Source organism: Sturnus vulgaris, chromosome 2 (assembly GCF_052056855.1).
Source record: "Sturnus vulgaris isolate bStuVul1 chromosome 2, bStuVul1.hap1, whole genome shotgun sequence".
Classification (NCBI taxonomy): domain Eukaryota; kingdom Metazoa; phylum Chordata; class Aves; order Passeriformes; family Sturnidae; genus Sturnus; species Sturnus vulgaris.
In genome coordinates this window covers 118,987,989-119,011,929 of record NC_142244.1, presented here as the reverse complement: position 1 = coordinate 119,011,929, position 23,941 = coordinate 118,987,989, and the positions used below count along the sequence as shown (strand labels likewise).

At 56.6% G+C, this 23,941-nt stretch overlaps 3 protein-coding genes and 1 long non-coding RNA gene across 4 annotated transcripts; 3 read left to right on the top strand and 1 right to left on the bottom strand.

The window, feature by feature from the left end:
• Positions 1 to 4,541: 4,541 nt before the first annotated feature.
• Positions 4,542 to 6,105, top strand: LOC106861745 (hemoglobin subunit rho). Its single transcript, XM_014890360.2, has 3 exons — positions 4,542 to 4,894; positions 5,101 to 5,323; positions 5,922 to 6,105. The coding sequence occupies exons 1-3, from the start codon at positions 4,803 to 4,805 to the stop codon at positions 6,048 to 6,050; spliced, it is 444 nt and encodes a 147-aa protein (XP_014745846.1). The 5' UTR covers positions 4,542 to 4,802; the 3' UTR covers positions 6,051 to 6,105.
• A 1,815-nt stretch (positions 6,106 to 7,920) lies between these two features.
• On the top strand, positions 7,921 to 9,459 carry LOC106861760 (hemoglobin subunit beta-like). Its single transcript, XM_014890375.2, has 3 exons — positions 7,921 to 8,078; positions 8,265 to 8,487; positions 9,142 to 9,459. Exons 1-3 carry the CDS (start codon positions 7,987 to 7,989, stop codon positions 9,268 to 9,270), a joined length of 444 nt encoding a protein of 147 aa, XP_014745861.1. The 5' UTR covers positions 7,921 to 7,986; the 3' UTR covers positions 9,271 to 9,459.
• Positions 9,460 to 11,150: 1,691 nt separating this feature from the next.
• LOC106861759 (hemoglobin subunit beta) lies at positions 11,151 to 12,658 on the top strand. Its single transcript, XM_014890374.2, has 3 exons — positions 11,151 to 11,309; positions 11,509 to 11,731; positions 12,440 to 12,658. The coding sequence occupies exons 1-3, from the start codon at positions 11,218 to 11,220 to the stop codon at positions 12,566 to 12,568; spliced, it is 444 nt and encodes a 147-aa protein (XP_014745860.1). The 5' UTR covers positions 11,151 to 11,217; the 3' UTR covers positions 12,569 to 12,658.
• Positions 12,470 to 14,464, bottom strand: LOC148224998 (uncharacterized). Its single transcript, XR_015801886.1, has 2 exons — positions 13,991 to 14,464; positions 12,470 to 13,431 (listed from the first exon to the last, which is right to left on the bottom strand). It is a non-coding gene; the product is annotated as an uncharacterized LOC148224998 (long non-coding RNA).
• Positions 14,465 to 23,941: the final 9,477 nt, after the last annotated feature.

Sequence of the window (23,941 nt, the reverse complement as noted above, 5' to 3'; positions counted from 1 at the left end):
CCGGGGCGATAGGGGAGCAGGGCCGGGCTGATAGCCCGGGAGGGGACACAGCCCTGAGGGGACACAGCCCTGAGGGGACACAGCTCAGGAGGGGACACAGCCCTGAGGGGACACAGCCAGGGAGGGGACACAGCCCGGGAGGGGGACACAGCCCTGAGGGTACACAGCCCTGAGGGGACACAGCCCTGAGGGGACACAGCTCAGGAGGGGACACAGCCCTGAGGGGACACAGCCCGGAGGGGACACAGCCAGGGAGGGGACACAGCCCGACAGGGGACACAGCCCGGAGTGGACACAGCCCTGAGGGGACACAGCCCTGAGGGGACACAGCCCGGAGGGGACACAGCCCGGAGGGGACACAGCTCCCCAGTGGCGCTGGGCTGGGCTCTTGTCCTGGGCACCGCTGTAAAACCCGTGTGCCCCCCCCGACCCTCGAGCTGTCCCCTCCCATGTCCCCTCCAGCCCTGGGCTGGTGGCAGCCACAGCCCGAGCGGTGGAACCCCAGCAAGGGCGAGTGGGGAGAGGAAACCATGGAGGAAAATCTCTGCCCTAAGCGAGCACGTCCTGGAACAAAAATCCTAACAAAAATCCTAACAAAAATCCTAACAAAAATCCTAACAAAAATCCTAACAAAAATCCTGCCTCTGCCCATTTCTGGAGTCCCCCAGTTCTTGTGCTGAGGGATAACTCGGAGGCAGCTTCACTGACGTTTAGCTTTGCCCAGACACGCTGGCTCTTGTGCTGTCACCACACTCAGCCCTGGTCCCCTCGAGCCTGTGGCACTGGGGTGGCTGCAGGGCCCAGCACATCCTGGCAGGTCCCTTTGCAGGGACACAGGGACAGGGATGGAGCAGCAGGCTCGGGGCAGGTCTCCTGCTGTGCCCTGCAGGTTCTTGGTGCATTTCTGCTGCACTCGGCCCCCAACCCCAGCAGTGTCACCCAGAACCCACATTCCAGATCCAGGAGATTTCCTATAAAATTAAAGCAATAGAGTGAAAGGCTCCAAGTCAATTAAAATGTGTTTGTATCAGAAGTATTGGGATTCTTGGGGATTGTTGGGATTCCAGCAATCCCAGTGTTGGGATTCTTGGGGTGGTCCTGTGGAGGGCCAGAAGCTGGACACAGTGGTCCTTAGAGATCCTTTTTCAGCAGGAATTTCCCCATGGAAAGGGAGCTCAGGCCTTGGCAGGGGCTGCCCAGGGAGCTTTGGAGTGCCCATCCCTGCAGGTGGCACCTGGAGGTGGCACTCAGGGTGCCAAGGTGGCCATGGGGCTGGGAGGGCTTTGCCAGCCCCAGGGATCCTGGGATTCTGTCCCTTTCAGCTCAGGATATTCCATGTTTCTATGATTACTTGGCATGAAGGTCAAGCTGGAGCAGTCAGAGCAAGGGGTGCTCCACACGTCTTGGAGTCAGACCTAAAAGATACCAAGGGTTAAATCTGGATCCTGAAATGAGGGAATTCTGCTAGGGGCAGAGAGGAATTCATTTAAGCTCCACTCCCTTTCCCCTGATTGGTACAGCAGAGAAACAAAAGGGAATCTTTGTGCTGGAAACAGAGTGCCTGGAGCTGCAGGAGACAATTCTCCTTGAGGGGTGACATCCAGCACTCTGCCCTAAAATTCCAGCCTGGAGTCTCCACTGTGGAGCCCTCACACCTCTGCTGTTCCTGGTGTCTCCCACCATCCCTGTCCCTTCTAAGGAAAAAAACTGCATTTCCAGAAATTCTTTTCTGCCACGTTCAGGCCACAGCCAGTCCCAGGCAGGGACAGTTGTACAAACTGTGCTGACTCAGACACTGCATGCTGCATTTCCCTGGGCTCATCACTGACCACATCCTGAGCTAGGAGAATGAATCCTAAACCTTTCGAAATCCTGAATGGCTTTAGAGCAGCTGCTCTGCCCCTTTCCCTAAAGTCTGGGAGCTCTGCTGCTCTGGGCACCCTGTGCCAGCCCTGCCCACCCTGCCAGGGAACAATTCCTAATTCCCAAAATCCCACCCAGCCCTGCCCTCTGGCAGTGGGAGCCATTCCCTGTGTGCTGTCCCTCCATCCTTGTCCCCAGCCCCTCTCCAGTTTTTCCAGGGGTTCCTGATGTCCATCCCCTGCTGCCCCAGCACCATTCCAAGCCACCCCTGCCGGGGTATCTGCAGTGGTGGGAAATCACCCCTGACCTCCAAGGCACCAGTCCCACACTGGCCACAGCCTCGGGGGCCAGTGGGGGCCTGTGGGGCAGGACTGGATAAATGTGGGGCAGGGTCGGATAAATGTGGGGCAGGGATGGATAAATGTGGGGCAGGGTCGGGTAAATGTGGGGCAGGGTCAGGTAAATGTGGGACAGGGTCGGGTAAAGGAGCTGGTGCAGGGATGTGCAGAGGGGCTGCAAAGGCCATTGCCATGACAGACTGTCCCTGCACAGGGACCAGCCCCTCATCCCATTAAATGCTGATTCAGCTGCTGCTGTTGCTGTGCCCGTCTGAGGGGACTGAGAGGTTGAAGAGCTGCTGTGGGGATAAAAGCAGCCATTAAAGGGATCAGTACAGGACAGCAGCATGGAATGGGCCTGTCTCAATGAAAATTACTTCTCCCCTCTTCCTCCTGTTTCCTCTGCCTTCCTGCTTCCCCCTCAGCTCTTTATGGCCATCACGACCCACCCATGAAAATGCTCCCCCACCAGTAAAACCAGACCTGACCCAGGCCTGCAGGATTCTCACCACAACCATGTCTTTTCAACAGGCTCCAAAACCCCAGCATCTGCCAACCATATTTAAAAAATAATATTAATGCTGCAGTTAACACTCTCTTCCAGCCTCTGTGTTTGATGTTGTCCTGCCTGCCCCAGGCTCACCCTCCTGCTGCCCCTCCCTGAGCTTTTCCCTGCTGCTGCTTCAGAGGCAGCACAAAAGCATCATTATCATTTCCCTTTTAATGTTCAGCCTTGCAGAGCTGAAAATGAATCTGCTCTCAGAGACGAGGCGAGTGCATTGCTGAGAACAGGAACAGCCCCAGATGCAGCCTGGGTTTTAATTTCAATGCCAGGGGATTGAGGCTGCAGAGAAGCAATAAATGCAGAGGCCACCGAGGCCATTTCTTGTCATCCCCAGCTGGGTGAGCAGCTGCCAGCCAGCACTGCCTGGCTCACGTGCTGGGAATGCCAGCCTGGGAATTCAGGGCTGCACATACTCCATCACACTCTCTGCAGCTCTGGGGGATGAATTTGGACCTTCTGGAGTGCCCAGATCTCTGTGGCAGCACGGGTGTGTCGTGTCCCTGCAGTGCAGGTGAGGGGCTGAGGCAGGCTGGGCATGGGGTGATACCTTTATCTGCCCCCACAGCCCCAGTGCAGCTATCAGCACTGCCTGGGGCAGTGCAAGGGCCTCTCCCACGGCCCAGACACGGGAAAAATTCATCATGTCCCATAGAACCCTGTGGTGAGGAGCTAAAATGTGACTACAGATGTGAATCCCCCACGGGGATCAAGGGCTCGTGCCACTGTGTGGATCTGAGATCACACAATCCCAGACTGGTTTGGGCTGGGAGGGACCTTAAACCTCATCCCGAGCCAGCCCTGCCATGGCAGGGACACCTCCCACTGTCCCAATGTCCAACCTGGCCTTGGGCACTGCCAGGGATCCAGGGGCAGCCACAGCTGCTCTGGGCACCCTGTGCCAGCCCTGCCCACCCTGCCAGGGAACAATTCCTGCCCAAGATCCCACCCAGCCCAAGCCATTCCCCCTGGTGCTATTTCTGCCTCCCCATGTAAAAAGTCCCTCTCCAGCCTTCTCAGATCAATGGATATCAGTCTGTAATTGGAAATTCCAGAGGTCTGGATGAGACTCCTTAAACCTCCCACACACCCAAAGCCACAGATTCAAAGCATGGCATGGTTTGGGCTGGATAATCCCCCAGTTCCAGCTCCCTGCTATGGGCAGGGACACATTCTACTGTCCCAGGATGCTCCAAGCCCCATCCAGCCTGGCCTGGAACAATTCCAGTGTCTGTGGTTTTGTCTGGACTCCTGACACCTCAAGCACCCTGAAAGGCTTTGTCTTCCTGAGCACAGCTCCACCGCAGGCCTGGAAGCCAGGAAATCACCTGTGCAGGTGACATCCAGAGCCAAACAAAAGCCGGGAGCCAGACCTCGACCTGGTGGAGATGGGCACTGCTGTGGGGCTGGGGCATGGCAGCTCCTGCTGTCCTTGGGCAAGGCTTTAACTCCCAGCAGGGAGGGAGCACTGCGGGCTCACACCTGGCACCCCATACAGGTGTTCTGCCAACCTGGAGCTGAGGAGGAGACCTCTGCTTCACCAACACCATCCCTGGCAGTGCCCAGGGCCGGGCTGGACAGGGCTTGGAGCATCCTGGGACACTGGAAGGTGCCCTGTCCATGGCAGGGGTGGACCAAGATAAGATTTTTCCAAGCAGACAATCCCGTGGTTCTGAAGCAGCTCTCTGAGGGGTCTGTGCCTGGTGCAGGGATGGCTGGGATGGCCATGCCTGTGCTGAGCAGGCAGCCAGGCCCGAAGGAGAGGGAGATAAGAGGATCCTGTGTCCCGAGCTGGCCTGTTAAGGACTCTCAGGGCTTTCCTGGAAGACCACACCTCACTGCAGAGTGACCACTGTGTGACCAGCCCAGCCCCCTGGGACCCCCAATGGTCCCAGCCAATGGCCCCGCTGGGGGGGCTGGCCTGGGGCTGGCCCAGGGGATAAAACCAGGCAGGGTCTGGGCTCAGCTCCAGGCTCTGTGTCCTCTCTGTGTCCTCTCTGTGTCCTCTCTGTGCCCCCCTGCAGCCCAGCAGAGCCACCATGGTGCACTGGACAGCCGAGGAGAAGCAGCTCATTGCCAGCATCTGGGGCAAGGTCAGCGTGGAGGAGTGTGGAGCTGAGGCCCTGGCCAGGTACGAGGGATGTGCCAGGGGGTTGGGATGTGCCAGGGGGGTGGGATGTGCCCAGAGGGCTGGGATGTGCCCAGAGGGGTGGGATGTGCCCAGGTGGGTGAGCTCTGGCCAGGTGGGTGCAGTTCTGGGACCTGCCCCACTGCACTGCAGAGGGAAACACTGCAGCCATGCAGCTTTACCGTGTCTGTGCTCGTGTCTCTGCCCAGGCTGCTGATCGTCTACCCCTGGACCCAGAGGTTCTTTGACAACTTTGGGAACCTGTCCAGCCCCACAGCCATCATTGGCAACCCCAAGGTGCGTGCCCATGGCAAGAAGGTGCTCACCTCCTTCGGGGAGGCCATCAAGAACCTGGACAACCTCAAGGGCACCTACTCCAAACTGTCCGAGCTGCACTGTGAGAAACTGCACGTGGACCCCGAGAACTTCAGGGTGAGTTGTGTTTGCAGCTTCACCCTCTGCCCCTCCTTCCTCAGAGCACCTCAGTGCCGGGGGATTTCAAACAGGCATCAGTGCCTTGTGTTTCAGTTTCCCAGCAGGACACGGCTGGCTGCAGTGGGAGCTGGGGGCAGGGGAAGGTTGGGAATTCAGTAATGCAGGGCGATACTGGGCTCTGGGCTGCAAGGGCAGATTTGGTGACAGCCACAGGGAGATTCTCTAAAGGTCTGGGGGCTTGTGCAGGCACGGCTGGAGAAAAGGGGCAGGATGTTTGCCTCTGCTTCAGCCTCTGTTTGAGCCTGGCTTTGGGGATGGAGAGGGTGAACCTTGCCCTGACCCTCGGCTGAAGTGGCTCTGGGGTCTCACAGCAGAAAAAGCAAAGGCAGACAAAAGCCTGGGGGCTGGAAAATGTGCGAGGAAGCAGAGATGGAGCAGGTGGACACTCGTGCCCATGGCCAGCACAGGGCTCCTGCCCTTCCCTGGCCACAGCCCCAGGTCCCACTGGGCTACCCTGGTCCTGGGGGGCTGTGCAGGGCCAAGGGGTGCCCAGCACCCTGCTGACCTCATTTCCCTCTTGCCTTCCCCTCTACAGCTCCTGGGTGACATCCTGGTCATCGTCCTGGCCGCCCACTTCGGCAAGGACTTCAGCCCTGCCTGCCAGGCCACATGGCAGAAGCTGGTGGGGGTGGTGGCCCATGCCCTGGCCCACAGGTACCACTAAAGCCTCGGCAGGCACCTGTGTGTGTGACAGGCAATAAAAACCGCATTTCCTGCAATTCTTTGTGTTCTGTGTCTCTGTGGCTGCTCGTGGGCCTCTCCTCCTGGGGCATTGGCAAGGATATAAATTTGTACAGGTTCATTGCTTAGGCAGAAATTTACCCCTCCTTAATGTGCTAAGTTGATCAAAAGGCCAGGTTGGACATTGGGATTGGAGCAGCCTGGGACAGTGGGAGGTGTCCCTGCCATGGCAGGGGTTGGGACAGGACAAGTTTTAATGTCCCTCCCAGCCCAAGGAGTTCCATGGTTCCCTGCTCTGACCCTACCCGGATGGGCTGTGGGGTCCCTTCCAACACAAATCTTCTGGGATTTAAAAATAAGAACACAGCCACCCTCAGGACCTGCTGAGACACAAGGCTGTGGGTGTTCTGGAGGAGATGGAGGCTGGCCTGGCTCCAGGGCAGAGCCTGGGCACGGATGCCCTGGCTGCTGATAAGGGCTCTGTAAAGCTTGGCGGGGACACTGCTGCAATCAGGGACCAATAAACTCTGCTTGGGTCACCAAGGCCTTCCTGGGGCTGCCTCTGGCCCTCCTTGGGCTGGTTTGTCTCTGAAAGGGAAGGCTCTTGTCCATGGAAGGGGAAAGTGTGTGGCCAAGACTTGGCTAGCACAAGGTTCCCTGCCTGTGGCAGGGGGCTGGAATGAGATGATCTCGAAGATCCCTTCCAACCCAAGCCATGCCATGATCCTGTGATTCCAGGAGTTCAGAGATCTTCCACCCACACCAAAGGGAGCAGCCAGCTGGAAGGATGGGCCCTGAGCAGAAATCCACACCAGGCTGAGAGCAGGGCCTGGCTTCTGTCTGGCAAGGAGCTGTCGGGGGTCGCTGGGCTTGCAGTGGGAAAATGAGATCTCCCTTGGACTCTGCAGGCTCCAAAAGAGCTGCAGGAGTTGCCCTGCTCAGCACAGAGAGGAGCATTTCCCTGCCAGGCTGTGTCCCCTCCCTGAGCAGGCACTCCCAGCTCGAGCTCCCAAAACCTCCCAGCCAGGCTGCTGCCTCCTCGGCAGAAAGCAGGGGTTTAAACCATAATTAAATTAACTCTTCCTGTAGAAATGGATGAAGCACCAGGGCGAGCCCAAGGCTGGGACTGTCTGGGCTGTGCTTGCCTTTGTTTTTTCCAGCTCTCACAGGCTGCAGGCTGGCTCGGGGCTGGTGCAGTCCTGCCCAGCTCACCCTGCCATCCTCCAGGCACTTGGGGCTGTCTGTGCCTCCCTGCCAGCTTGTGCCACTGACTGTCACTGGGCCAGTGGCCACTGCTGCAAACAGCCTCTGGGCCAGCCCAGCACTGCAGACTTCCTTCAAATGGCTCCACGGCTCAATAATCTTCAAATGTAAAAGCCCTTGGAATTCTTCCTCAGGGAGTTTAAACCCACGTTTTAGCTTATGATGAGTGCCCTGGGGCACCAGTGCAGCTGCTGGAGAGGCTCTCTGGGTACACAGGGAAGCATCCAGAAGTGTCCCAGGCCAGGCTGGAGCAGCCTGGGACAGTGGGGGTGTCCCTGCCATGGCAGGGGTGGCTCTGGGTGGGCTCTGAGGTCCCTCCCAACCCAGACCAGTCTGGGATTCCACAATTCCTTGTGCAAGGACTCACTGGGCAGGAGGGGCTGGTGTCCCCAGCAGGGACCCTGCCTGTGCCACCCTGGGGTCCCAGCTGTGCTCGGGGCCGAGGGGATGCTTGTCCTGTCACACACGGAGGGGAAAGGGCCTCTGTCCCCCTTGGCCCGAGTCCAAAGGCACTATCTGCCCCCGTGCAGCCCCGCTCCCTCCCCAGCCCCAAGCACTGCCTCTGCGACTGAGATTAGGCCAAGCCCGTATAAAAATCCTGGGCAGCCACGTCCTCACACTGCTCAGGGAGCCCAGACAAGCCCTCAGCCAGCACCATGGTGAACTGGACAGCCGAGGAGAAGCAGCTCATCACCGGCCTCTGGGCCAAGGTCAACGTGGCCGAGTGCGGCGCCGAGGCCCTGGCCAGGTGAGTGAGCTCTGGCCAGGTGGGTGCAGCCCTGGCCAGGTGAGTGAGCTCTGGCCAGGTGAGTGAGCTCTGCCCAGGTGGACACAGCCCTGGGAACCTGCTGGGCTGCCCCTGCAGAGGGAAACACTGCAGCTGCTGCAGCATCAATGTCTCAGTGTCTGTTTGTGTCCCTGCCTCTCTGCCCAGGCTGCTGATCGTCTACCCCTGGACCCAGAGGTTCTTTGCCTCCTTTGGGAACATGTCCAGCCCCACAGCCATCCTTGGCAACCCCATGGTCCGTGCCCATGGCAAGAAGGTGCTCACCTCCTTCGGGGAGGCCATCAAGAACCTGGACAGCATTAAGAAATGTTTTGCCCAGCTGAGCAAGCTGCACTGTGACAAGCTGCACGTGGACCCCGAGAACTTCAGGGTGAGCCATGCTGAGCCCCAGCCTGGGCTGGGCAGAGGGTCTGGGCTCGGGAGGTGCTCCAGGGGTCCCAGAGGGGTCTGACAGTCAGAGAGACCTGGAGAGAAACCCTGGGGCTGTGGAGAGCCTGTGGAGGGCAGGGACACTGAGGGGAAAGCAAAGTCACATCTGGGGGGAACAGAGAGCAGTTCTGGGGCTGGGATCTGTGAGATGGAGGCAGGCCAGGGGAATGGGCAGAAATGCAGAGACAAATGTGTGCTGGCCAGAAGAAACATCCTGGAGCTGCCAGAAGGGAAGGAACTGAGACTGGGTTTGGAGGGAAGAGCTGAGCTTGGCTGGGAGGGAGTGGTTCCACCAGAAGGGAAAAAAAGCGCAGGCACTTTGGCAGGAGGGTTCTGAGCCCAGGGACAGCCAGGCTGGGGAGGGAAGGGCTAAACCCAGTGGGAGCTGAGGGAGGACAAGCACAGCAGGCACAGGAAGGTGCTGGGGGCAGGATCCTGCACACGCAGGGACCCCGGGGCATGCCAGAGCTGGCACAGGCTGTGCCAGGAGCCCGGTGCCCTGCTCGGGGCCGGGATCGATCTGCTCTGCTCCCCAGAGAGGCTTGGGGAGGGATGCAGGGCAGCACCAGCTCACGGCTTCTTCCCTCCATGCCAGCTCCTGGGTGACATCCTCATCGTCGTCCTGGCTGCCAACTACGGCAAGGACTTCTCCCCTGCGTGCCAGGCTGCCTGGCAGAAGATGGTGCGAGTGGTGGCCCACGCGCTGGCCCACGAGTACCACTGAGCCCCTGGCACCTGGAGACACCCCCGGGGACCCCTCCTCGGGCTCTGCTGGGCTCTGATCACCCAATAAACACACAATAAACATCCAATTAACACCCAATAAACACCCAATTAGCACCCAATAATCACCCAATTAACACTCAATTAGCGCCCAATAAACACCCAATAAACACCAGCTGCTCCAGCACCAGGACATGTCTGGCTCTTTGTGGGAATGAGGAGGGAGGGACAGGGCGGCGGGGGGAGCAAATGCTCACAAACATGGGATAACACGGGATAACACAGGAAAACATGCATGGGAGAACATACATGGGATAAAATGAGCCACGATCTCCCTCATGCAAGTGAAACTTGTCTAAGAGGGGATCCCAGGGGAATGTTCAGGACAAAACCCAAATAAAGAGCACAAAATACGAACAGAAACACGCTGGCACTTTTTGGAGACACTGGGTAACAATGCTTGGTTTAATGTTTTAAGACTTTCACGGAGTGAGTGGAGTAGAGCTCCATGTGCAGAGGGAGAAGTGAAGGAGACTGGGGCCATGGCTTGGAACTTCCTGCATGTGGGGTGTTGCTGGCTTGGGGTTTTTTTTAAAGTCGCTGTCATTCTTAGATTAGCAAAGGCAGATTGGAACAGACACAACCATCAAGGCTCGGTTGGATGGGACCTGGAACAAACCTGGGCTAGTGGGAGGTGTCCCTGCCCGTGGCAGGGGATGGGACTGAATCAGATTTAAGGTCCCTTCCAGCCCAGAGCAGTGTGGGACTCTGTGATTCCATGGAACACCAAGTGCTGATTGCTGGGGCACAGAGTCACCCCCAGCCTGACCAGGCTGAGCCCCCTCCTGCAGGGAGCAGCAGCAAACACAAACACTTCACTCCAAGGTCATCCAGAGCCCACCAGGGCATTCCTGTGCCCCACCAGCTCCATCCCTATCCCCTGCACCCCCTTCAGCTGGCACAGGAGCAGCAGAGCAGCCCCAGGAGCCCTGGCTGCCTCTCCCAGTTCTCATCCAGCTGCTGAATCCCTGGGTCAGGCACTGCCTCAGGCTGCACATCTGTGCAGATGTTCTTTCTTCCTGGAAAGAGTAGCCAGGACTTGGCAGGGGCTGCCCAGGGAGCTTTGGAGTGCCCATCCCTGCAGGTGGCACCTGGAGGTGGCACTCAGGGTGCCAAGGTGGCCATGGGGCACAGCTGGGACTCCCTGGGCTGGGAGGGCTTTGCCAGCCTCGGGGATTTGGGGATCTGTGGGATCCCAGTAATCCCAGCTCTCCTCACGCCCTGTGAGCCAACACCCCGCAGGCAGGCGGTTTGCCCTGGGCTGTAACATCTTCCCAACCTTGCCTGACCTTTGCCAAGGGGTTCTTCGAGACAGGAGCTCCCTCTTGGCTGCGAGGCTTTGCTGTGGTTTCAGCAGTGTCATCCTGAGGTCAGTGAAACTCTGCAGAGCTGATGGGAAAGCAAGGGGAGAACCCAAAGCCTGGCGGGTCCTGCAAGGAGAGAAGGAGATTGTGGTGCACGCAGAAGGAGGACCCAAGAGCCCCAAGCCCTCATCTCCAGCCTCGGGGGTTGGCACCGTCCCTGGGAGCTGCTGCGGGACTCGCACGGGGCCGTGCTGGGACTCTGTGTGGCGATATTGGAGATAATGTCACCCTGCACGGGGCTGGAAATCAGGGACGGGGAGCGCGGGGGGCCAGCCAAGGCCATCTGGGCACCTTGCCCTGGGGCCACACCCTGGGGCTGTGTCCCCTCCCCGGGGCTGTGTCCCCTCGCCGGGTGCCAGCGCTGGGGCCCCCGCGGGGGCGCAGCCAATGAGGGGTGCACAGGGCAGAGGAGGGGCCGGGCACAGGGGATAAAAGCGGGGCTGGACAGCGGCTCCCCAGCGTGCGATCCTTCGGGAGCAAGAGCCGAGTTCCTCCGGAGCCAACGCAAACCTCCAGCCAACACCATGGTGCAGTGGACAGCCGAGGAGAAGCAGCTCATCACCGGCCTCTGGGGCAAGGTCAACGTGGCCGAGTGCGGCGCCGAGGCCCTGGCCAGGTGAGTACAGCTCTGGTGAGGTGGGCGAGCTGTGGCCAGGTGGGCGAGCTGTGGCCAGGTGGGTGAGCTGTGGCCAGGTGGGTGAGCTCTCGTCAGGTGGGTGAGCTGTGGGGACCTGCTGGGCTGCACTGCAGGTACAGGGAACCACCGTGGGCACGGCAGCGCTGATGTGACTGTGTGTGCTCGTGTCTCTGCCCAGGCTGCTGATCGTCTACCCCTGGACCCAGAGGTTCTTTGCCTCCTTTGGGAACCTGTCCAGCCCCACCGCCGTCCTTGGCAACCCCAAGGTGCAAGCCCATGGCAAGAAGGTGCTCACCTCCTTCGGGGACGCTGTCAAGAACCTGGACAGCATCAAGAACACCTTCTCCCAGCTGTCCGAGCTGCACTGCGACAAGCTGCACGTGGACCCCGAGAACTTCAGGGTGAGCCGTGCCCCTGAGTCCGCTGACCCTGGTCCCCAGAAGGAGAGGGATTTACCCGGGGCACGAAGAGGGGCTGGGGGTTGGTGCTGGGGGCAGAGGGGCAGGGCGGGGAGGGACCCAGTGCAGGTGAGAGGTGCCAGGGCTGCGTGCAGGGGCCAGCTGAGGGTAGGGGATGGGGAGGACGTGGACGTGGTGTCAGAGAGGGAATGGAGGGGAGAACAAAGTGACAGCAGTGGCTGAGCAGGAGGAAGGTTGAGCTGAGGGGGAAGAGAAGGAGCAAGAGCAAAGTTTGGCACAGAGGGGAGCAGAGAGATGAGTGAGGAGCGGGACATGGCAGCTGGATGCCGAAAGAGGATCCGAGAGTATCTCAGTAGAGAATTAACCCCAGCATTTGTCCCTGGGCTGGGGCTGGCAGAAATCCCCCTGTGTCAGCATGAGCTCGTTGTTCGTGCTTGAGAGAAACTCCAAAACAAAGCCAGAAGGGACAAAGAAAAATTTAGCCCAAAAAACGCTGGAGAATTTTTGGTTACCCTTTCCTTATGGTAGCAGAACCTGAACCTTCAGAGTAAGAGCAGAGACCGAGTTTAAGGCGCATCTTAGAAAGGGCCTGGGGGAGGATTTTAAGAGCTCAGGCTTCCTGGGGAGATGTGGCTGCTGGAGTGGGGATGTGCAGGCGTTGCTAACCTGAGGCTGCTCCTGTCCCCACAGCTCCTGGGTGACATCCTGGTCGTTGTCCTGGCCGCCCACTTCGGCAAGGACTTCACTCCCGACTGCCAGGCTGCCTGGCAGAAGCTGGTGCGTGTGGTCGCCCACGCCCTGGCCCGCAAGTACCACTAAGGAGCCGCAGGAACGCCCTGGCAGCGCTGCAAGGTCCTGCCACGCTGGAGCCAACAGCTTCTAACAGGCAAATAAAGCTCGTCCTGTGAAGTGTCCGTGCCTCTGTGTGTCCCTCGGGGCGTGGGGGGCTGGGGGGATGGCTGGGCTGTCAGCTCCAGCAGGGTCACAGAAATCACCCTGCCTTTGCTCTGGCTGCTTTGGGAGCTTCGGGTGGGATTGGCCGCTGGAAATTGTGCTAAAAGGGTATTGGGTTGATAAAGTCCTGCCACCCCCGGGGTCACACACCCGGGACTTTGCTCGGAGGAACCACTCAGAGTTCCACTGTAAAACCTGCATGTCTCTCCTAGACAAGGGAAATTGAGAGCATTCATATTTTCCTGGGGGGAGGATAAACAAATTGAAGACTTTAATCTACCCTGGCTCATCCCTGGCATAAAAACCTCCCCAAAATCAGCTGAGTCACACAGCTGGGTGGGGGCAGCTTTTAGATAAACATTTGCTATCAAGACCTGTCCAGACTTTGTTTATTCACATCCCTCCCACCCTGCGCCACCCACTCTGCAATTTGGGGGGGCCTGATTCTACCAAGAGCAGCGACTCAATTTCCTGGATGCGAGTTTTGGGTGGGTTCAGGTGTCTGCAGAGCAGGACTCTTGGGCAGGGCTTGTTCTTGGCATGGCAGCAGAGCGTGATGTGGCAAAAGTGATGCTTGGCTGGAAGGATGAGCTCGCTTCTGAGGGACAGCACTGGGCACAGCTCTCGTCCCGGGATTCCTGGCACCCAGCTCACACTGTGCTCTGCCTCACCCACGTCTCTGGGCACTCCACTCTCCGCCCTCACCCACAGCAAGGTGTTGGAAGCCCCTGTGACCCAGAAATGCCCTTTCTCAGTCACGACAGACAAAAGAAAGAGGCATTTTGTTCCTGCTGTCAAGGTGCACACTGAGAAGGACAGAAGATGATTCACAGCAAGTCCCAAAGGGTTTTTGTCCCTGCAGGGAGACTGGGCACGGAGTCACCAAAACCCCAAATATTTCATAACTTTTTATAGGCTTCATGACAGATAAGAACAGTGTCCTATGGACATGATTGTTCATGGACTTCAGGCAGAAATGAGAGAACTGTTTGGATAAGGAAGTGTCTGGGGGTAGGAGAGACAACAGAGCTGGAGAGGGACTGGGGACAAGGATGGAGGGACAGCACACAGGGAATGGCTTCAAAGCAGGATTTGATGGGATCTTGGGAATCAGGAATTCCTCCTTGGGAGGGTGGGCAGGGCTGGCACAGGGTGCCCAGAGCAGCTGTGGCTGCCCCTGGATCCCTGGCAGTGCCCAAGGCCAGGTTGGACACTGGGACAGTGGGAGGGGTCCCTGCCATGGCAGGGGTGGCTCTGGGGGGGATTTGGGGTCCCTCTCAACCCAACCTTTCTGTCATTCCATGATCCCACAGCCTCCAAGGTTCTGGCATCCCCTGCAGCTGCTGAGCCCCAGCAGGATGGGAACAGCCCTCACTGGTGCTGCCTTCAGTCCCATCTCCATTCCCAGCTGGGGTGACACCTGCACACAGATCCTGTGGGATGTCCTCTGCCCTTGCTGCTTTTCCTGCTCCCATTCCGTGATGTCAGCACATCCCTGTGGGTGCCAGCACATCCCTGTGGGTGCCAGCACCCCTTGGGCGGTGCCCAGGGCAGCACTGGCCGTGCCCAGGTGCTGGTGGGGCTGATAAGGGGGTGCAGAAGGGGGGGTCTGGTGGTGGCCTGGCAGCCTCTTCCCTGCACATGCCCTGTGCCAGGCTGAGCCCCACCTGATTTGTCAGCGTGGTCCAGGCCCAGCTGTGGGGACTGGATTTTCTGCAGAAAGGGCAAATGTAAGCAAATCTAATGAAGATTATTAATTCCTATTCCACTGAAAAAAAAGTCAACTAGTGTGGGGAAAAGGTATTGTCGGGCTGGAGACCTCCCTTGCTATTTGCTTTCTTTTAATTAATGCTTTAATGCTTTTCCTGCCGTGTTTTCAGTTCCAAAGCCACTTAGCAGGAGATGGTCCCTGGAGGAAATGCTGAGCTGTGAGAGGAGCTTGGTGAGCCCTGGGCTCTGCTGCAGCCTGGGCAGCTCCTCACCCATCCCCGCTCTGACAGGACTCAGCAGCTCGTCCTCAGCCCAGCCCAAATCCTCTGGAAAGCAGCAGGAAAGCTGACCCTGGCACCTTGGCACCAAACCCCCTGTGCTGGCTGCCGTGAGAATTGGGTTTCTTGGGGCTTTATGCAGAAAACAAAAGAGGAAAAGTCCCCGGGCACTGCTCCTGGTGAGGGTGTGCCAGGGGAATCCGAGCAGCTCCAGGACAGCCTGGCCCGGCCGAACGGGGAACTTGGCAGGTTCGGAACTGGACACCCCTGGCCTGAGCTTTTGCTGCTTTTAGACCCCAGGGCAGAACCTGCAGCGACAAACCTCGTGTGCCAGGCCTTTCAGTGCTCTGTATGGATGTGGCTGAGAGCAGGGGGGATCTGACAGCCCCACATCCCCGAACCCTGCAGGGCTCTCCCGTGCAGGATTCCCGAATGTCCCGTGTGGGATTCCCGAGTTTTCCGTGCAGGATTCCCAGGGCAGGGGCTGGCACAGACACTCGGAGGGCCGGGCTGACCCCCGGGAGTGTCCTGGGAACGGGGCGGGGGCTGCAAACGCAATCGTGGAATCACAGAATATCCTGAGTGGCATGGGACCAACTCCTGGCCGTCACAGAACAACCCCAAAATCCCATCGTGTGCTTGAGAGCCTTGTCCAGATCTGTTCTCCCGGCTCTGCAGTGGTGTGGGGCGAGGTGAAGCCAGCAGCACTGGGATCACAGAATTCCCTCATGGAGGTTCTGCTGCCCCCAGGGATCTGCTGTGAGAGCCCTGACCCAGGAGAAAACCTTTGAACTCAGAGCCCTGGGAGGGTCGGGAGAGCTGGAGAGGGACTGGGGACAAGGGATGGGGACAGCACACAGGGAATGGAGGGACAGCACACAGGGAATGGCCTCAAACTGAAAAATTACAGATTTAGATCAGATATTAGGAAAAAATTCCTCCCTGGCAGGGTGGGCAGGGCTGGCACAGGGTGCCCAGAGCAGCTGTGGCTGCCCCTGGATCCCTGGCAGTGCCCAAGGCCAGGTTGGACATTGGGACAGTGGGAGGTGACCCTGCCATGGCAGGGGTGGCTCTGGGGGGGATTTGGGGTCCCTCCCAGCCCAAAGCAGTATATTCTGTGATTCCATGGTGGGCTCCAGGAGGAGAGCTGCCATCTCCCACTGCCTGAGGAATCCAAGCACAGGTCACAGCTGTGGTTTCTATAATTTAACTCCATTTCCCAATGCCTTTTCCTGCCCATTTTGCCAAAGAGCAATCCCCCTCTCCTGAATTCTGCTGGGTCATTACTCTCTGCTGTTGTTGTGGACGTTCCCTGCCTTCCTTTCCCAGGCAGCACCGAGTGCAGCTCATTCATCAAAGTTTTGTGCTGCTGTGGGAGAACAATCCATCATCCTGCTGGGGTGAACTTCCCACCATTCCAGAGCTGCATGATGCAATTCACAGGGACTCAGGAGTTTTCCATCTTCTCTAAATCCAACCTGAGCCAAATCTGTGCTGATTGCAACCCCCAGCATCTTTTAAAGAATTCTTGTTTAAATGTTAGTGAGGAGCAGGTGAACCAGGGGACTATCAGGTGTAATTATTTTTATCTGGCCTTCTCCCCACACTTATCAAAATTGCTGGAGCAGAAAAAGTCCCCAATTCACTTCTTAGCACAAGCCAAAAATACTCTTTAAGCAGCTCTGTGCTGCCCCTGCTGGGGTTATTTTTCATGTATTTTTAGGCACAATTTTACACCTCCCAAGGGAATGCTGTCAGGAGTGGCAGTGTCAGGGAGCATTTCAGGAGCCCGAGCTGGTGGGGTTGGAATGCAGTCACAGCATTCCACGGGGTGTGACTGCTGGGTTTGACACTGCTGGCACGAGGGGACTGACAATGGACTTGCTCTGATGTTTAAAAGATGCTTCATTGCTTTTGAGAGGTAAATAAAGATGTTGTTTCCTCCAGGAACTGAGTGGAATTCCCAGCTTGTCCAGAGAGTCTGTGCTCCTGCAGGGGCTGTTCAGGCAGGTTTTGATGCTGTGTCATGTCCCAGAGATATTTGGGCAGAAAATCTCCTTGCCTGTGGCACAAAGGGATCCTTGCAGTTTTCCCAGGGTGAACAAAGCAACAGGGGACCAGCAGGGATGGGACCAGCCCTCCTTGCTCTCTTCCCTGAGCCCCTGTACCAGGGAACAGGATCAGGATCAGGACTTCTCCTGTCTCACTGCCACGATCTGATGTCATGGCAACTGCAGCAGTGCTGCAAAGCCCCTCAGAAACAGCGGGTGGATGTTAAAGATTTTTGATCCCTTGGTGACTTTGGAGAAAGAAAGGTTGGAACCCCCAGAGGGATTTGTCAGAGCTGATTTGCCTCATCTTTCCTTTGTTCCACCCCCTTGCCTCCTCCCTGCTCTGTCAGTGCCCTTTTAGCCCGAATTCTCTGCAGCAGAGAGCCAGACACGTGCAGGAGTCACATTCTGAGCTGCTGCTGAGTTTCTCTTTCCTACCCCCCAGCCCTACTGAAGTGCCGGAGTTCTCAGTGACCTCAGAGACCAGGCCCTTCTTGGGCAGCATTTTTATGTTTTTATCACATCTCCCTCAGCCTTTCTTGGCCCAGGTCAGGTGAGGGCTGCTGTGCACAGGTCACCCCACTCCTCCTCCTCCTCAGCCCTTTCCCAGCCCTCTCTCCACAAAGTTTTGCCACAGGAAAACTCAACTCTTGTCAAGCACGTGGAGGAGGGACCGTGAGGCTTTGACACAGAACAACTGAGCAGAGCCCAGGGCCCCTGGGGCTGGAAAAGCCCTGCAGGATCACAGAGCCCGGCCTGTGCTGTGAGCCATGGCTGGGGATGGTTCCAGCTCCTCTGGATGCACCGGGAGCCAGCCCGGCCCAACCCAGCCCTGCCCAACCCGGCCCAACCCGGCCCAGCCCAGCCCGGCCCGGCCCAGCCCAGCCCTGCCCTGCCCGGCCCGGCCCAACCCAGCCCAGCCCTGCCCAGCCCAGCCCGGCCCAGGATGAATTCCCCAGGCTGGTGCTGCCCACAGGCTCCTCCATGGGCCCGGGCTGAGCATCCTTGGAGGATCCCACACGGCAGCACCGAGCTGGGGAATCCATCCTGAGCCTGTGCACACCCACGGGGACACGGACAAAGGGATGGGAATCCATCCTGAGCCTGTGCACACCCACGGGGACACGGACAAAGGGATGGGAATCCATCCTGAGCCTGTGCACACCCACAGGAACACGGACAAAGGGATGGGGAATCCATCCTGAGCCTGTGCACACCCACAGGGACACGGACAAAGGATGAAGAACCATCCTGAGCCTGTGCCACTCCCTGCTGCTGTCCCACAAGGACACGGCCAAAAGGGGCTCAGACCATTCCTGCCTGTGTGTGCCTGTGCAGCAGCCCAGGTGAGCAGACCCATGGATGGCACAGGGACAGGATGTCCCTCCTGCAGGACAGCCCCGTGGGTGGAGGGTGGGACTTGTCCCAATTTCCACCCATTTTTACCAAGCCCAGAGCAGTGGGTGATGCACAGAGGATAAATCCATCTGCTGGTTTTTGTGGGATGTTGCAGAGGATGAGGATGCCGTGCACGTCCGAGTTTGCACACTCAGATTCCAAGGCTCAAATCTGTATTTTCGTGTTGGAGACCATTAGAGCACACTGGAAAGCTGCTGCTGATCTAACTTATCTGGCTAATTACTGAGCTGCTGAAGTGAGGAGCAGAGGCACAGATGTCTGGAGCTCTGTCTGAGACGTGGGGCAGTGGAAAAGACACCAATTCCATTTCTCGTGGCATGCTGATGAGTTCAGCCCTCAGTTAAACAATGCCACGTTCCCTGTTTACATAGACAGATTGAATGTGAATTCCTTGAATGCTGGGGGCTGGAAAAGTTTAACTTCTCCCACACCAGCCCGTAAAAAGAGCAGTGGGCAAGTCGGGAACTCATTAGTGTCAGCTTGAGGGGCATTTTTATTATTTGCTTTTAATTTTTATTTTTTTTTACAACCCCAAAGGCACTGCTCTGCATTCAAAGCTTGAGCCCTTTCGGCATCTCTTTTCTGTTATGATTTGTATTCCACAGAGCAGCCTTTCCCTCAGGGCTCTGTGGGCTGGGGTTGGAAGCCCTGAGCTGACAGTTCTGTAGGAGATGAGCGCTGGGCTGTGCACGTTGCCTAATTTTCCTCACAGCTGTAGCTGCAATAACAATATCCCTGATAAGAATTAGAGTTGCTGTGTGTTTTCCTAATAAATCTCGACTGAAGTGCCTGGCACTGGGAGCAGCTAGGGTTGTACAATGGCAGCAGCAACTGGAATAACGAATGAACTTGGAATGAAGGGAAACAAAACGTTCTGGTTTTGCCAATGCCTTAGACCTGTAAGAGTGACCTGTGCCCTGGGGGCCAGCGTGGGTGACAGAGAAATTCTGGTAATTGCTGCTGTTTCTGTGGGTCCTGGGAGCACAGCCCCAGTGCCAGGTGCTGCACAGACACGAGACAGGAGAACGCTGCAGCCTTTCCCCTTTTCCTTCCACTGAAGGGTGTGAGGGGAGACAGCAAAGGTGCAGAGGGGCACAGGAGCACCAGAAATCGTGGGATGGTTTGGGCTGGGAGGGACCTAAAGCTGCTCTTGTTGCACCCCCTGCCATGGCAGGGACATTTCTGGACCCTGTGGACAGGGGCTCCAGCTGGAGGGGCCCCCACACCATGGATGTCCCAAATCCCAAATCCCACAGCTAAATGCTTCTGATGAAATCCCTTTGTGGGGGGAAGGGGGGAACTGGGATTGCTGCAGGACTCGATTTGCTCTGTGCTGTCACCAGGGAGTGTGTGGAGGGCACGGGGAGCTGCCAGAGCTTGCACAGGACAGCAGGGCAGGCTCTGGACTGATCACAGCTGTCCTCTGTGTCTTCATGGGGTGTTAAATCCTCGCTTCCACAGAGACCGTGTGCTTCCTTCTGCTGCAACGAGCTTTGTGCAGCCCCTGCACCCCCAGAGCCCCCCCAGGTATCACCTGGTGACACCTGACTGTGGCAGGGCATCACTGGGACCAGGAGTCCTGCACAGGCTCAGAAAAGGGAGTTTGAAAAGCACTCTTGTCCTCTCTCCACTCGTGGTGGAGGTGGTGACACATCTGTAGTGTGTGACACATCAGTTGTGAGTGTGACACATCTGTGGGTGTGGGGAACCTCGTGAAGATTTGTCAATCCTGCTGCTCAATGCCAAGGCCCTCAGAAGGGTCTCAGCCTGGTGCTCATTTTCCTGGTGCAGCCTCTTTGCCCTGGCAGAGATCCCACAGCAGATCCCACAGCAGATCCCACAGCAGATCCCATAGCAAATCCTTCTCATCCTGCAAAAGAATTCCCCAAACTCGTGAAAGAGCAATCAGGACAGGCAGCAAAGCTCTGTGTCCCTGAGACAATGGGGCTCTGGAGTTCTGACATGGCTGGAACAGCAAAAGGGAATTTTACCTTTGTGATCAGCTCCTGACCAGGAGAAGGACAGCTCCTGAAAATCAGAATGCTTGTGGAGCTGGAGGAGCCTCTGGATGGATGGATGATGGATGATGGATGGATGGATGATGGATGATGGATGGATGATGGATGATGGATGATGGATGATGGATGATGGATGGATGATGGATGATGGATGATGGATGATGGATGGATGATGGATGGATGATGGATGATGGATGGATGATGGATGATGGATGGATGGATGGATGATGGAGGGATGATGGATGATGGATGATGGATGATGGATGGATGATGGATGATGGATGATGGATGGATGATGGATGATGGATGGATGATGGATGATGGATGGATGATGGATGATGGATGATGGATGGATGATGGATGATGGATGGATGATGGATGATGGATGGATGGATGGATGGATGATGGATGATGGATGATGGATGATGGATGATGGATGATGGATGATGGATGATGGATGATGGATGGATGGATGATGGATGATGGATGATGGATGATGGATGATGGATGGATGGATGGATGATGGATGATGGATGGATGATGGATGGATGATGGATGATGGATGGATGATGGATGATGGATGATGATGGATGGATGGATGGATGATGATGGATGGATGGATTGATGGATGATGGATGATGGATGGATGATGGATGATGGATGATGGATGGATGATGGATGGATGATGGATGATGGATGGATGGATGGATGATGGAGGGATGATGGATGATGGATGGATGATGGATGATGGATGGATGGATGATGGATGATGGATGATGGATGGATGGATGATGGATGATGGATGATGGATGGATGGATGATGGATGATGGATGATGGATGGATGGATGATGGATGGATGATGGATGGATGGATGATGGATGATGATGGATGGATGGATGATGGATGGATGATGGATGATGGATGATGGATGGATGGATGGATGATGGATGGATGGATGATGGATGGATGATGGATGGATGATGGATGGATGATGGATGATGGATGATGGATGGATGGATGGATGATGGAGGGATGATGGATGATGGATGATGGATGATGGATGGATGGATGATGGATGGATGATGGATGGATGATGGATGATGATGGATGGATGGATGATGGATGATGGATGATGGATGATGGATGATGGATGATGGATGATGGATGGATGGATGGATGATGGATGATGGATGATGGATGGATGATGGATGATGGATGATGGATGATGGATGATGGATGATGGATGGATGGATGATGGATGATGGATGATGGATGATGGATGATGGAGTATCCTGTGCTGACTGTGCTCCTCCAGGCAGCAGGGCAGCAGGAATGCAGCGTTGTCTCACACAAATCTGGGATGGAGTGGGGAGGGAGCTCACTGCTCCTGGCTCTGCCTTCCCTGGCCCAGCAGCAGAGCCAGAGGAGGAGCCCTGAGCACACACCAGGGCCTCAGACACTGCCAGGTGACCCCCTCACCTGGAGACCTGAGTGTGGATTCAGTGGTCTGTGGAGGAGATTCCTGGATCCCTTCTGGGTGGGTGCTGCAGAGCACATCTCTGCTGGCCAGGAGCCTCATCCTCACTTTAGATCTATTTTTGTTATTACTATTGTTATTATTATTAAGTCATTTGCACCTCTCTTTTTCTTCTTTCTGTGAATAAAACCTCAGGCTTGATGACCTTTTCCTCCTCTAAAAATACCCTTGGCAGCAGAGGCCTGAGGGAAGTTTTTTGTGCCAGGCAGGTTCTGCAGCTCAGAGCTGAGCACAGCTGGGAGCCCAGGCAGTGCAGCCCTGCTTTGCCGAGCACCCAGCAGCTTGTGGATGCCAAAAAGCAGCACGGGGAACATCTGCCAGCCCAAGGGTGGCAGATTTGGGGTTTGGATACGCCTGTATGTACAAACCCGAGCGCTGATTTCCAGCACGAATGAAGTACCAATGACCACACCTCCCTCTCCTGGAGGGGAGGGCTCTGGCAGCTCCCTGTGCTGCCCAGGAATGCTCCTGCACGCTGGGAACAGATTTCAGTCCTACTTACCCACCTGGCCAGGCTGAAAAATGGGCAAGAATTGTCCTTCCTTACAGGTTTGTGGCCCCTCCCTGGTACAGTCCCTGCTCTGTAGGAAGCAGAATCTCAGCTGGCAGTCAGGACCCACTGATCACATCAGGGCACATCTGGCACTGCCCGAGGCAGTTTGTGTCACCCCTGCTCTGCCCTGCTTGGATCAATGGTGTGCACAGCTCTCAGTGCAGGAAAAAAGGGTCTGAGGGCATGACATGGACACCCTCCCTCTAGAAGTGATCATCCTGCAGCTGCAGCAGCACTGTCAGAGTGAGCTGATATTTATCCAGAGCTGACATGTGAAAAGCAGCCCAGAAAAGCCCAGATCACTTTCCCTTAACTACGAATATTGAAACGGATATTTCTATATCCCATCCTCAAACAGGAGCTGCCTGAGCATCTTCCCTCCAGGCTGCCAGTGAATGTCTGCATGCACCTCTGCAAGGCTCCCCAGGACTCCCGGACTCATCCAGTGCTTCTTGTTCTTCTTGTTCTTCTTGTTCTTGTTCTTCTTGTGCTTGCTGTTGTTATTGTTCCTCTTGTTCTTGTTCTTGTTCTTGTTCTTGTTCTTGTTCTTGTTCTTGTTCTTCTTGTTCTTGTTCTTCTTGTTCTTGTTCTTGTTCTTGTTCTTGTTCTTGTTCTTGTTCTTGTTCTTGTTCTTGTTCTTGTTCTTGTTCTTCTTCTTCTTCTTCTTCTTCTTCTTCTTCTTCTTCTTCTTCTTCTTCTTCTTCATTTTGGCTGATCTGCTGTGCCAAAGGGGATGATACAAACAGCTCCTAGGAGTGAATCCCAGTGTCCAGCTGGAGCTGCTGGGTTGGCTTGGGCTGGAACCAGGAGCTAAATAGGACTGTGAATGAGGTCAAAGCAGGGTGGTGTTGGTTTATGGCCTCAACAAGGGAGTTCAGGCAGGAGGAAACTTCCCTGGGAGAGCCTCTGTGGGGACAAGGAGAGATGTGAATGCACCAAGAGGAAAGAGTGATGGTGCAAGATGGGGGAAAACTCGAGAGGGACTTGGAGCAAGCGCCAGGAGTGGCAGGACAAGGAAAATGTTTTCCCACTGCCAGAGGGCAGGGCTGGATGGGATCTTGGGAATTAAGAATTGTTCCCTGGCACAGGGTGCCCAGAGCAGCTGTGGCTGCCCCTGGATCCCTGGCAGTGCCCAAGGCCAGGTTGGACACTGGGACAGTGGGAGGTGTCCCTGCCATGGCAGGGGTGGCTCTGGGTGGGATTTGGGGTCCCTCTCAACCCAAACCCTTCTGGGATTCTGGGATCCTGTGATCTCCCTTTTCTGGCAGCTGTGCCACAGGCAGCACTCCCTTCACGAGATAAAATTCCTGAAAACACGGAGTGCCCACAAAATGTTCATCTTTGGCCTTATTCAGCAATGGGAACACTTCACTGCCTTTGGATATCAAAGCACCACCCCAGACTGCACACGTGTGTTTGTGTCCCTGGCCCTGTGCTGGGCTCCTGGCTCTGCCACCACCCTGCCTGGGGGTCACTGCTGACAGTCCCCCCAGTCCCTCCCTTCCAGAGCCACTTGCTCCAGTGCTGCCCGTTCTGTCTCCAAGGGCAGGGGCTGCCCCAGACCCTGCCCATTGCTCAGCTCAGCTGGCAGAAAGGAGCCCTGGAGCCCTGCAGGGCAGACCAGGCTGCTGGAGACCTTTGGAAGCCTTTGGAAGCTTTCCTGGACCTGCT